The 14,173-nt window shown below is 40.9% G+C and overlaps 2 protein-coding genes across 3 annotated transcripts in view; both read right to left on the bottom strand.

Moving 5' to 3' along the window:
• The window catches only part of LOC139533047 (zinc finger protein 436-like), a 175,541-nt gene that overhangs the window by 40,951 nt on the left and 120,417 nt on the right, over nt 1–14,173 (bottom strand). The gene's annotated exons all lie outside the window — the stretch shown is intronic.
• The window catches only part of LOC139533076 (zinc finger protein 135-like), a 302,249-nt gene continuing 291,786 nt past the window's right edge, over nt 3,711–14,173 (bottom strand). Inside the window, exons 2-3 of one of the 2 annotated variants that reach the window (XM_071331311.1) lie at nt 6,632–6,880; nt 3,711–5,981 (exon numbers count right to left, since the gene is read on the bottom strand). In XM_071331311.1, the coding sequence (XP_071187412.1) occupies nt 4,894–5,981; nt 6,632–6,734 (1,191 nt within the window). In that variant the 5' untranslated portion in view covers nt 6,735–6,880 and the 3' untranslated portion in view covers nt 3,711–4,893. The remainder of the gene's footprint in view (nt 5,982–6,631; nt 6,881–14,173) is intronic. The other variant, XM_071331312.1, reaches the window with a different exon arrangement.

Here is a 14,173-nt window from a genome sequence, read left to right as displayed (position 1 = left end):
ATCTGCAAATAGATTTTTTCAGCAGGATTATGCCACAAGGCTTGTCCAGGAATGGTTCCAAGAACAATACAGTGAATTCAGTGAGCTGAATTCACTGTAATTGTGCATCTGTGGGAGGAGATGGATTGATCAATTCGGAGTAGATCCACTCCCAGCCAACTTGACACAATTGTAGGAAGCATTGGAGTCAACATGGGCCATCATCCCTCTGAAACGCACACAACACCTTGGACAGTCCATGCCCCAACGATATTAAGGCTGTTCTGAGGACAAAGGGGGGTGCAACTCAATATTAGGAAGGCGTTCCTAATGTTTTGTACACCGTGTATATCAGATAAAGATGGTGTGATGATCAGTTTTTAGCATTAGTTTGGGTGGATTATTTTATATTACTAAATAACTTTTGTTTAATGATGAACAAGCTATGAATCGACTACTTGTGTTTATTAAATTTGTCTTTTAATACTATATTCATTATTTTAGTCATTGATGATGAATGTATTTGAAGAACTGTATTGAAGTTAATTGATCTGGCGGCAGGTAGCCTAACGGTTAAGAGTGTTGGGCCAGTAACTGAAAGGTTGCTGGTTTGAATCCCGAGCTGACAAGGTGAAAAATCTGTCATTGTGCCATTACGCAAGGCAATTAACCCTAATTTGTCTTGTAAATCGCTCTGGATAAGAGCATCTGCTTAAATGACAAGAATGTAATGAAAAATGTTTGTACATACATTTTTTTCTCTTGTGTATAATTAAATGAAATAAACTGTTTGAAGTGAAATACTGTATATACAATACACAACATTACCACTTTGTTGATCCTGGTCAGAGGTACAGGACCATAGTAAACTAGACTATGTAGCTGTTGTTAGTAGACTACAGTTTCCATGCAATACAGCATGTCAGATCGCTAATGATTAGGTGTACAGGCTGCTACATTTCTGCTTGTGTCTGTCGGCAGTGATGTTTTATCAGGCTAAATAACCACTATTATGTTGTTTTTGGTTTGCTAGTTGCACCAGTAGCATGGTATGTTCCTGCAATGGTAGTGACCAAAAAACAATATTTGTTTTTTATTGTACTAGGCCTAGGAACATAGAAGAAACTGACAGATGTGTCATAATAGCCTGGAAGTAAAGCTGCACTGGGAGACACATTTGAAATGGAATACATTGAATACATGCAGCAGGGTGGAGAAAAATCACAGTAAAACACAGTTTAAATGTATTGTTGGAAGGGCTGTGGTCTCCATTCATGTAATACATTAAATATATACATCAGATGGTATTGGGGAGCTATTTCATAGGGTTTTCACGGGTACATTATTTACCCATTTCAATCTTATACCAACCAACCCTATGGTTGGTGTGACTGTTATGGTCAGAGCAGACCATCTGATATGCCCTTAAATATTGTAATATGCAACCTGGAATTAAAATGGAAGAGGACCAGTGCTTCGACAGTGTAAGTTGATAAGAACTGCCTAGTTAAATAAAGGTTAAATAAAAACAGCCGAAACAGTTCGGAAGTTTGTGCATATATTATGACGACATTTTGTTTAGTTTTCGTTTTGGGCTTTTTTCGCGCTATTTGTGCGCACACATTTTTCCCTGGAGGCAAGCCAAAGTCGGTAGCCGAAGTCTAAGCCCCTTCATTGGTCATTGGTCAACAGAAGGCTTACGCTCATTGATATAGGCTATAGCAAAAGCCATTTTACTGGTTGAAGTGTTTTTTAAGTATAATGCAGTTGATTTGTGATGATGACACAAACATTATATGAAGCAGGACAGTCATTCAAACCATAAAATCCAATTATAATTTGTAAACAGAGAAAGGAGTCTATGGCGTCTCAAAATGGACAAACAGTGCTACTGTCACTCTTTTTCTCGTTTTTCAAGCAAAGGTCTTTTAAGGGAGTATGCGAGCACACTCGTTAAGAAGGCTAGGCGAACCTAAGCGATGACAAAATAAGTTTTCTTTATAAAATAAATGAATATTTAGAGCACATGTTTAGAGCAAATGCAACTCTAACTAAATATAACTCCAAAGGAACTCTAATTAAAGGGATAGTTCAGTCAAATTACAAGTGTCCACCTTGGTTTCCTCACCCTGTATATAATCCCAATAATGTGCACGTCAGCAGTGAAGTTCTGAAGATGGAGGACTTTCAGTACAGCAGTGTTCCCCAACCCTGGTCCCAAAGGGGTGTACATGTGTGTTTTTGCACTAGCACTCACATACCTTATTCAATTCAAAGGCTTGAGTTGCTTAGTTGAATCCAGTGTGTGTGTGTTAAGGCAAAATCACAAAAGCTCACCTCTATGGATCCCCAGGACCAGGATTGGAAAACAATGTAGTACATACCAAAAGGTGTGATGATGCAAATTATATACAATTATCATTTTTCAAATTTGCATAATCATCCCACTTTTTTCTCTGTACTGAAAGTGCTCTATATTGAAAACTTGACTGCTAACATGCAACCTTTTTGGCGTTGTATTAACAGTAGACTAATGAACAAAATACGACAAGAACATTTTTGTTGTTGTTGTAAAAACGGCCCTTTTATAGCACCTACCGCTCCATTAAAGGAGTAGTTCACTATTTTACAGTTTGAAGTCCTGTATGTAAGATTACTTGGTTTGTATTCAGGGGACTAGGTACAGTATGTACTCAGGAGATGAATCTCTGATCTTAGCAGCATCATTCTTACACCTTCACAGCATTGCACTGTGGTTCTTCAATGTTTCCCTGCCGCTGTTCGAACGGATAAAACATTTGTGGATCTTTAGAAAATGTCTCCTGTTTCTGCCGTTTACATCACGTTGCAATGATTGTTTTGCAAAATGTTTTTTTTGTAGAGCTGGGTCAATGGAAACCTGTCCAGTGATGCCATCTCTAGATCCTGCAGTGCAAACAAGTCTCCACTGTCACAATCAGGACCCATTGACTTTAGGTTTAGAATCTGTGTGGAAGGAGAGAGGCAGGCTAGGTTTGTCCTCACTATTAATCTGTCAACTCTGTCTGAGATCAACCTCCTGGTCATCCTCCGTCCAGGCCACACCCCCTCCCATTGTACTGTATGATATGATCACATTTTGAACAATGGCTTCATAAAATGCTGTGGTGCATTGACTAACACAATAGGAAAGGTTTGGTAGATGTGGGACATCACATTTGAGTTCACAGCTCTTTCACTCTGAACATTCATATTAATGACTCACCTTGAAATGGACCATCAATACCAGAGTTCTAGAAGACTATTTACATAATCAACTTGGCATTACAACATCCTGACCCTCAGTATAGTCCTGGGCATATATTGAGCTCCAACAAAGGGGCGTGCAAAAGGTCTGTTGAAATGAATTCTGTAGTGGTGTGAGAAAGGTAACACAAGCTTCCTCTCTGGTTCCATCCCCCAATAGTAACTGGGTCATTATTGGATTGTGGTGGTAATTCTGTCCCTGGACTTTGGCACCATAAAAAAAGACTAATAATACATTACAATACTATGCTGACATATGGAATGGTTTAAGAAGGTCATACCATGGATTGTTTAGATAATTTATTTAGAATTTTAGGACTACATTAGGTATAAAAATATATATATTGAATTTGGCCTTTACTACTATATCCCATTGAAACACATTGAATTACACCTTCATTAAAATACTAATGGTGAAAACTGATCAACACGTCATCAATATCTGATACATTTAGAACAATTTAGTATTTTATTAGGATCCCCAGCGGCTACTCTTCCTGGGGACAAACATGAAACATTAATAATACATAATATACATACAAGCTCTACATTTATCATTAAACAAAAGTTATTTAGTCATATAAAATAATCGACCCAAGTTAATGCTAAAAACTGATCATCACACCATCTTTATCTGATATACACTGAGTGTACAAAACATTAAAAACACCTTCCTAATATTGAGTTGCACCCCCCTTTGTCCTCAGAATTAGCCTCAATTCGTCAGGAAATGGACTGTCCAAGGTGTTGTGTGCGTTCCACAGAGACGCTGGCCCATGTTGACTCCAATGCTTCCTGCAATTGTGTCAAGTTAGCTGGGAGTGGATCTACTCTGAATAGCTCGTTCCATCTCCTCCCACAGATGCAAAATTACAGTGAATTCAGTGAGCTGAATTCACTGTAATGTTCTTGGAACCATTCCTGGACAAGCCTTGTGGCATAATCCTGCTGAAAAAACAACAACTTGCAGATGGATAAACTGCTGCCATGAAGGGATGCACCTGATTGGCAATGATTATTTAGATATCGTGTGGCATTCAAACATTGCTCAACTTTTATCAAGGGGCCCAATGTGTGTCCTGAAAACACACCCCAGCCATCACACCACCAGCCTGCAATGCTGACACACAGCATGGATGCATACAGTGGTGTAAAGTACTTATGTAGTTTTTTGGGGGTATCTATACTTAACTATTCATATTTTGTACAACTTTTACTTTTATTTCGCAAATTCCTAAAGTAAATCATGTACTTTTTACTCTAAACATTTTCCCTGACACCCAAAAGTACTAGATACATTTTTTCTGATTAGCATGACACAAAATGGTCCAATTCACTCACTTATCAAGATAACATCCCTGGTCCTCCCTACTGCCTTTGATCTGGCGGACTCACTAAACACAAATGCTTTGTTTGTAAATGGTGGTGGAGTGTGTCCCTGGCTATACGTAATATAAAAAAAACCACACAATTGTGCCATCTGGTTTGCTTAAAAACTTCAAGGAAGAAGTAAGGTTCACTCCTTTGTGTGTTCTCTACAGTCAGATCAGTGGTAAGGCTTCTCTCCTTTGTGTGTTCTCTACAGTCAGATCAGTGGTAAGGCTTCTCTCCTTTGTGTGTTCTCTATAGTCAGATCAGTGGCAAGACTTCTCTCCTTTGTTTAGCTTGGTGGCTTTTTAATTGGCCCATTTGAGAAAAACTCTTTCCACAATCAGAGCAGGAGTAAGGTTTCTCTCCTGTATGTATACGTTCATGTCTTTTTAAGTGGCCCAGTCGAGAGAAACTCTTTCCACAGTCACAGCAAGAGTAAGGCTTCTCTCCTGTGTGTGTTCTCTGATGAACTTTTAGCTCAGCTGATGTTGTGAAGCATTTTACACAGTCAGAGCAGCAGTAAGGCTTCACTCCAATATGTCTACGTTCATGTCTTTTTAATTGGCCCAGTCGAGAGAAACTCTTTCCACAGTCAGAGCAGGAGTAAGGCTTCTCTCCTGTGTGTGTTCTCTGATGAAATTTTAGCTCAGCTGATGTTGTGAAGCATTTTACACAGTCAGAGCAGGAGTAAAGCTTCACTCCTGTATGTATACGTTCATGTGTTTTTAAGGTGCTCGGTAGAGAGAAACTCTTTCCACAGTCAGAGCAGGAGTAAGGCTTCACTCCTGTATGTATACGTTCATGTGTTTTTAGGTGGCCCAGTCGAGAGAAACTTGCCCCACAGTCAGAGCAGGAGTAAGGCTTCTCTCCTGTATGTATATGTTCATGTCTTTTTAAGGTGCCCAGTCGAGAGAAACTCTTTCCACAGTCAGAGCAGGAGTAAGGCTTCTCTCCTGTGTGTGTTCTCTGATGATCTTTTAGCTGAGCTGATGTTGTGAAGCATTTTACACAGTCAGAGCACGAGTAAGGCTTCACTCCTGTATGTATACGTTCATGTGTTTTTAAGTTGCCCAGTAGAGAGAAACTCTTTCCACAGTCAGAGCAGGAGTAAGGCTTCCCTCCAGTGTGCACTCTCTGATGAACTGCCAAAGCTCCTGGTGTTGTGAATCTCTTCCCACAGTCAGTACAGGAATACAGATTCTCTCCTGTGTGTATTTTTAGGTGTATTTTTAGCTTTGATAGAATTGGGAAAATCTCCTCACAATGTGGGCAGTGGTGAGACCTCTTAGCTCTGTGATCTTCCTGCTGTTGCTCTCTGGATGTAGAGAATGTCTCAACACGGTCTCCTGTGTGAACAATATCAGAAGAACCAGTCAGGTGGTGAGATATACATGTCAATCAAATGTATATTATGAAGCCCTTTTTACATCAGCAGTTGTCACAAAGTGCTTTACAGAAACCCAGCCTAAAACCCCAAAGAGCAAGCAATGCAAATGTAGAAGCACAGTAGCCAGGAAAAACTCCCTAGCAAGCAGGAATCTTGGAAGAAATGTAGAGGAACCAGGACCAAATGGGTGACCAGTCCTCTTCTGGCTGTACCGGGTGACATATGTATTCATATCAGTAGGCTGTACAATACAGGGGAATAAAACTATTCTAAAAGTGGGTAAGAGATGAAAGCTAAAAAGGGGCGTGTCATCCTCCACTCACTATCACAAGGGTTAGTAACTACACAGACTCACTTCATAGAACTTTAAAACACTGGCAGTTTGTCTACTTCACTTCTTTAGTCTACTCTCTGAGCACTCCAGATAGCCAAGTGAATAAAACAAATGCTGGCAATACTGGTGTCAAACCATGCAAGTCTCAGTAGCATGAAATAATATCTACCTTCTCATTGAAACAGTTCATCATGAAACAGTTCTACTGCAACTTTTCATACACACTGGGAAGTTGGAATGAACAACAAACTTAGTTAGATAGAAACTGCTCTTACCATGAGAAACAAATTTCCCAATCTTCTCCTCCTCTTCTTCATCTTTAATGTTGACATTCAGCTCCAGTGTTTGACTGCAGTCTTCCAGCTTCACTGATGCCATCTCTGGATCCTGCAGTGCAAACTGGGCTCCACTGTCACAATCAGGACCCAGTGACTGTAGGTTTGGACTCAGTGTGGAAGGAGAGAGGCAGGCTGGGTCTGTCCTCACTGTTGATGTTACCGGCCTCAGACTTAATTCTAGTCGTCCTGTAGTAACAATGAAAAACAGACAAAAAAAAGTTAGTCTTGACAGTTCTGGCACTTGCTTTATTCTCAAAAAATACAGTGGGGAGAACAAGTATTTGATACACTGCCGATTTTGCAGGTTTTCCTACTTACAAAGCATGTAGAGGTCTGTAATTTTTATCATAGGTACACTTCAACTATGAGAGACGGAATCTAAAACAAAAATCCAGAAAATCACATTGTATGATTTTTAAGTAATTAATTTGCATTTTATTGCATGACATAAGTATTTGATACATCAGAAAAGCAGAACTTAATATTTGGTACAGAAACCTTTGTTTGCAATTACAGAGATCATACGTTTCCTGTAGTTCTTGACTAGGTTTGCACACACTGCAGCAGGGATTTTGGCCCACTCCTCCCTACAGATCTTCTCCAGATCCTTCAGGTTTCGGGGCTGTCGCTGGGCAATACGGACTTTCAGCTCCCTCCAAAGATTTTCTATTGGGTTCAGGTCTGGAGACTGGCTAGGCCACTCCAGGACCTTGAGATGCTTCTTACGGAGCCACTCCTTAGTTGCCATGGCTGTGTGCTTCGTGTCGTTGTCATGCTGGAAGACCCAGCCACAACCCATCTTCAATGCTCTTACTGAGGGAAGGAGGTTGTTGGCCAAGATCTCGCGATACATGGCCCCATCCATCCTCCCCTCAATACGGTGCAGTCGTCCTGTCCCCTTTGCAGAAAAGCATCCCCAAAGAATGATGTTTCCACCTCCATGCTTCACGGTTGGGATGGTGTTCTTGGGGTTGTACTCATACTTCTTCTTCCTCCAAACACGGCGAGTGGAGTTAGACCAAAAAGCTCTATTTTTGTCTCATCAGACCACATGACCTTCTCCCATTCCTCCTCTGGATCATCCAGATGGTCATTGGCAAACTTCAGACGGGCCTGGACATGCACTGGCTTAAGCAGGGGGACCTTGCGTGCGCTGCAGGATTTTAATCCATGACGGCGTAGTGTGTTACTAATGGTTTTCTTTGAGACTGTGGTCCCAGCTCTCTTCAGGTCATTGACCAGGTCCTGCCGTGTAGTTCTGGGCTGATCCCTCACCTTCCTCATGATCATTGATGCCCCACGAGGTGAAATCTTGCATGGAGCCCCAGACCGAGGGTGATTGACCGTCATCTTGAACTTCTTCCATTTTCTAATAATTGCGCCAACAGTTGTTTCCTTCTCACCAAGCTGCTTGCCTATTGTCCTGTAGCCCATCCCAGCCTTGTGCAGGTCTACAATTTTATCCCTGATGTCCTTACACAGCTCTCTGGTCTTGGCCATTGTGGAGAGGTTGGAATCTGTTTGATTGAGTGTGTGGACAGGTGTCTTTTATACAGGTAACGAGTTCAAACAGGTGCAGTTAATACAGGTAATGAGTGGAGAACAGGAGGGCTTCTTAAAGAAAAACTAACAGGTCTGTGAGAGCCGGAATTCTTACTGGTTGGTAGGTGATCAAATACTTATGTCATGCAATAAAATGCAAATTAATTATTTAAAAATCATACAATGTGATTTTCTGGATTTTTGTTTTAGATTCCGTCTCTCATAGTTGAAGTGTACCTATGATAAAAATGACAGACCTCTACATGCTTTGTAAGTAGGAAAACCTGCAAAATCGGCAGTGTATCAAATACTTGTTCTCCCCACTGTATATGAAAAAATATTATATTTATTTTTGTTCAATTATCTAATTCAGTGCTTGACTTGGACTGAAATAGGTGCCGATACTCAGCTCCGGTGAGCTGAGCACTGATCTCATTTCAATAGATTTGGTAGCTAAGCATTGACAACAAAACATGAATTAATTCACATTAGACAAAGTACACACTTTAAATTAGGCTACACAACGTAAGTGAATCTATAGTAGATTTCCTAAATTCACATAAATGCATAAATGACAAAAACATTTAGTACTAGCTCGTGCTTGGCACTGCCCACTATGACGCATCTGTTCCCATTGGAAACGACTGGCTGTGGTCTATCTTGGTTTGGTGCAACCGTCCTTGCATTCTCGTGTTCTTGGGGTGGCCCTACCCCATTATATGAGAAGGACGGTGCTTAATTTGAGACAGATCTTCCGGCACCTCTCAGTTTTGTAGTCTTTTGTTCCGGAACCCATTTGCCAGGATCAGGTAGACTACCAAATGGCATTTCCACTGTTTGCAATGTAAAAATCCTAATAAAACCAGAGTAATTACATTTGGATTCCTCTGTAATTGTCATGCCCCCTAAAAACCGTAATGTGAAAACGTGCCTGATGTTCTAAGAATGTATTAATGTTGGGCCGTCCCAGGTTTATGGTTTGTGCAACATTGTAGCCTATTTAGACCAAGACGTGACCATTGCTGTGGTGAGAGAGAAGCACGCCTGTATCTCTCACAGAACTAAAATGAGAGCCTGCTTTCCTGTTCTAATCAGATCCCTACACAGGCTGAGAAGGATCCTGTAAGAGCGGAACATTTTCTGGTGACAGTGGTCCTTGTAGTCTTGGAGGCCCAAAAACTTCTCAGCTGTAGATATAATGATGTCCAGCTTCTTGGACTTCATGTGCAGTACAATTAATAACTGTGGCTATGAATACTAAAACATCCACCTCCTTCACAATAAGTGTATCCAGATCACTTGATTGACGTACAACATTTGCAACTGGTTGTTGTGCATCCACCACCATATCTTCTATAGAACTGTGTCCTCTTGCCCCTATAACTCTCTTCACCACCTCCACATAGGACATTTGCTGTACATTCACCCTAACAGGGCACTCTGGGAATTCAGGAACATGACCCCCTCCACAGTTGCAACATTTTACATTCACATACTCTTCAATAAAAAATGTCTGTCTGCAAACACTTGACATGTGGCCAAACCTTTAACATTTCTTACGTGCATCAGGTTTTACACAAACTCTCTTATGGGGTATCTTTTATATCCCAGCTTTACATAGGCTGGTAGATACTCTTCATCAAACATCAATAATATAGATTAACAACGCTCCTTTTTCACATTCTACATTCGGACCAAGCGAAGTGCACTTCTTTGGGATTTGGTTAGCGGATCACATCAAACTTTTAGCTGCATACACCACCACCTACTGTACTGGTTGTGAGGGATTCCACAGCCTACATACATTCAATTCATTGATACATAATTAATACAAAATTGCAAAAGTCCACATGACAGAAAGTCTTCTCTGTTTCCCAACGTTCTACACAGGATCTACGTCTCACCTGAAGACGGGCATCACAGACACCTGGAATCTTCCATTTCAGCTGCTCCTCCTCAACACTTAAACCTAATCCCATTATCACTTCTTTCAATGCCGCCCTTTTCCGGAGAGCAATTCGAGTCACAATTCTTGTCCCCAATCGCAAAATCCGGAGCGCCCGCTCCCTCTGGATACTAAGAGAAACAATAAATCATTATGAGTCCACTCTGAGTCACCTTCACCAACTCAACTTCCCTCTACACTCAGCTCCTTCTCGGGGGTCATCATTCCACTGGCCATCGCAGTTAATTCATCCTCTTGTCACGTTCACTTTCCTCCTGTAGGTCTTCTAAAGGCTCTGTGTGATCCTCCAGTCCATATTCACTCAAAAGATATTCCACTTCTCTCCTTATTTTCTGGTCCACCATCTTCTCCATCAGATCTTCCAGAAGGCTTCCGCAATCCCCCATTCCTCTTTTTTTCTTGTCTGCCATATTTTTTTTAATGTAATTGTTTTATATAACTAGGCAAGTCAGTTAAGAACCAATTCGTATTCATAATGACGAGCTACCAGGGATCAGAGGGTTAACTGCCTTGTTCAGAGGCAGAACATCAGATTTTTACCTTGTCATCTCAGGGATTTGATCCAGCAACCTTTTGGTTACTGGCCCAACACTTTAACCACTAGGCTACCTGTGGCCCACGTGTCTCCACACCCCTCTAGCGTCGGGTAGCTGCATACCAATTGAGTATAAATCATTATTAGAGGTCGACCGATTAATCGGAATGGCCAATTAATTAGGGACGATTTAAAGTTTTCATAACAATCGGAAATCTGTATTTTTGGAGACCGTTTTTTTTACACCTTTATTTAACTAACATTGCACTCCACGAGAAGCCTGCATGGCAGGCTGACTACCTGTTACGCGAAGGCAGCAAGAAGCGAAGGTAAGATGCTAGCTAGCATTAAACTTATTAAAAACAATCAATCTTCACATAATCACTAGTTAACTACACTTGGTTGATGATATTACTAGTTTATCTAGCATGTCCTGCGTTGCATATAGTCGATGCGATGCCTGTTAATTTCTCATCGAATCACAGCCTACTTCGCCAAACGGGTGATGATTTAGCACTGTCGTTGCACCAAACCTAACCATAAACATCAATGACTTACTTTAAAATCAATAAACAAGTATATATTTTTAAACCTGCATATTTAGTTAATATTGACTGCTAACACGAATTTCTTATAATTAGGGAAATTGTGTCACTTCTCTTGCGTTCCGTGCAAGCAGTCAGGGTATATGCAGCAGTTTGGGCCACTGTGTGAAGTCCATTTATTCCTAACAAAGACCGAAATTAATTTGCCAGAATTGTACATAATTATGACATAACATTGAAGGTTGTACAATGTAACAGCAATATTTGGACCTAGGGATGCCACCCATTAGATAAAATACGGAACGGTTCCGTATTTCACTGAAAGAATAAACGTTTTGTTTTCTAAATGATAGTTTCCGGATTCGACCATATTAATGACCAAAGGCTCGTATTTCTGTGTGTTATTATGTTATAATTAAGTCTATGATTTGATATTTGATAGAGCAGTATGACTGAGCGATGGTAGGCAGCAGCAAGCTCGTAAGCATTCATTCAAACAGCACTTTCGTGCGTTTGCCAGCAGCTCTTCGCAATGCTTCAAGCATTGAGCTGTTTATGACTTCAAGGCTATCAACACCCGAGATTAGGCTGGTGTAACCGATGTGAAATGGCTAGCTAGTTAGCGGGGTGCGCGCTAATAGCGTTTCAATCGGTGACGTCACTCGCTCTGAGACTTGGAGTAGTTGTTCCCCTTGATCTGAAGTGCCGCGGCTTTTGTGGAGCGATGGGTAACGATGCTTCAAGGGTGGCTTTTGTCAATGTGTTCCTGGTTCGAGCCCAGGTAGGGGCGAGGAGAGGGACGGAAGCTATACTGTTACACTGGCAATACTAAAGTGCCTCCAATAGTCAAAGGTATATGAAATACAAATGGTATAGAGAATTAGTCCTATAATAACTACAACCTAAAACTTCTTACCTGGGAATATTGAAGACTCATGTTAAAAGGAACCACCAGCTTTCATATGTTCTCATGTTCTGAGCAAGGAACTTAAACGTTAGCTTTTTTTACATTGCACATTTCCTTTCTTCTCCAACACTTTGTTTTTGCATTATTTAAACCAAGTTGAACATGTTCAATTATTTATTTGAGGCTAAATTGATTTTATTGATGTTTTATATTAAGTTAAAATAAGTGTTCATTCAGTATTGTTGTAATTGTCATTATTATTATTTTTTATTAATAATATATCTTTTTTTAATTGTCCGATTAAATCGGTATCGGCTTTTTTGGTCCTCCAATAATCGTTATCGGTATTGAAAATTCATAATCGGTCAACCTCTAATCATTATACGGATAAAACCTAGCAGTCAAACAAGGAAATGGTTCCAATAATTTTTTCACCATTCATTTTTCTCAGAGGATTTTAGAAACACTTAAAATGTGTAGGCTTACCCTGGTTGACGTTTTGATAACTGTGTAAATCTCTCTAGGACAAGGTGACTTTACACTTTTTGAGAACTCAGTAGAAGTAAACAAGGAATTATTTGCTCTTAAAGTTCAGTATGAAGAACGTTCCACCTCAAAGGCTGCAAACAGCTTAACTAGGCTGAAACAGTCCTTCTATGATCAAGGTGAAAAACATGGTAAATTACTGACCTGGTGCATTAAGAAGTTCAATTCAGACCGAGCCATTAATGCAATTCATAATTAACAAGGTCAATTATCAATGGATCCTGCAGAAATCGGATGCTATTTTCAATATGAAGGGAGGTAAAGCGGCAGGTCCAGATGGGCTCCCATTAGATATTTAGAAGATATTTAAGGACGCTTAAAACTCCAAGATGGCGTAGCAGTAGGACGTGTGTGTTTGTCTTTGTCTTATCTCGTGTAAATAGCCTGTCTTTTTCGTATATATATATAAATCTCACTTTCTATCTACGATCTAAATATACTTTCCTGCAACCCGCCTCACCCAATGAGGTATGGATCTGCTATTTTTATTCCTTATAACTGGAACTTCCATCAGGAGCTAGCCAGCTAACTAGCTACTCGTCTTTGTTAGCCACGGCTAGCGGTCTGCACCTTTTTCCTCGGTCACCAGCCAGCCTTAGCTCGGACAATACCTGCCAGTCTGCACAGCGCGATATCAACCCAGAGCATACCGGACTGCTTCTCTCTACCACATCACCGGATTCCTGACGCTCTACTGTTAGCTAACGCCTCAGTCCCGAAGCAAGCACCAGCTAGCCTTGAGCTAACCTTCGAGCTAGGCCCATATACCAGCTAATTCTAGGGCTACAATACCTCCTTTGCCAATTGGCCTGGACCCTTTATTGTCGACACGGAGCCCCGCTGATCCATCACGACTGGACTGCTGACGTGATCGCCCGATGTGGTCTCAACAGGCTATTCTGTTACGATGTCGCCGAAGAACCATCTACTAGCCCTGGCCCGCTAGTTTTTCTGAACGCTGTGTCCCCTGCTCGCCTAGCGTAGTAGTGACTACCGAACGGCACCCTGACTCACCTATTGCTGCTCTTTTGACCCTATGATCACTCTGCTACACAGCTGATGCCCCCTGGACTACTTCAATAACACGGTACTTAATTTTGTTTACCTGTCGGCCCCAGCCTCGAACTCAGGTCCTGTATGTACCTAACTGACCGCTCTGCCCATTCATTACCATTTACCCGTTGTTGTCTTAGCTCTTCTGATCAACACCTGTGATTGCTTTATGCATGTTACAGTACCATAGCCTGGTACTGTATGTATTCATATCAGTAGCCTGGTACTGTATGTATTCATATCAGTAGCCTGGTACTGTATGTATTCATATAAGTAGGCTGTGTAATACAAAGGGGAATAAAAAATAATCTGAAACTATCTCATGTCATTAAAATTATGAGCCATATCATCCTCCACTCACTATCACAAGGGTTAGAAACTACAC

This window comes from Salvelinus alpinus, chromosome 10 (genome assembly GCF_045679555.1).
Source record: "Salvelinus alpinus chromosome 10, SLU_Salpinus.1, whole genome shotgun sequence".
Lineage (NCBI taxonomy): Eukaryota > Metazoa > Chordata > Actinopteri > Salmoniformes > Salmonidae > Salvelinus > Salvelinus alpinus.
Note: the sequence above shows the minus strand (reverse complement) of the source record. Positions and strands in the feature narration are given on the sequence as shown.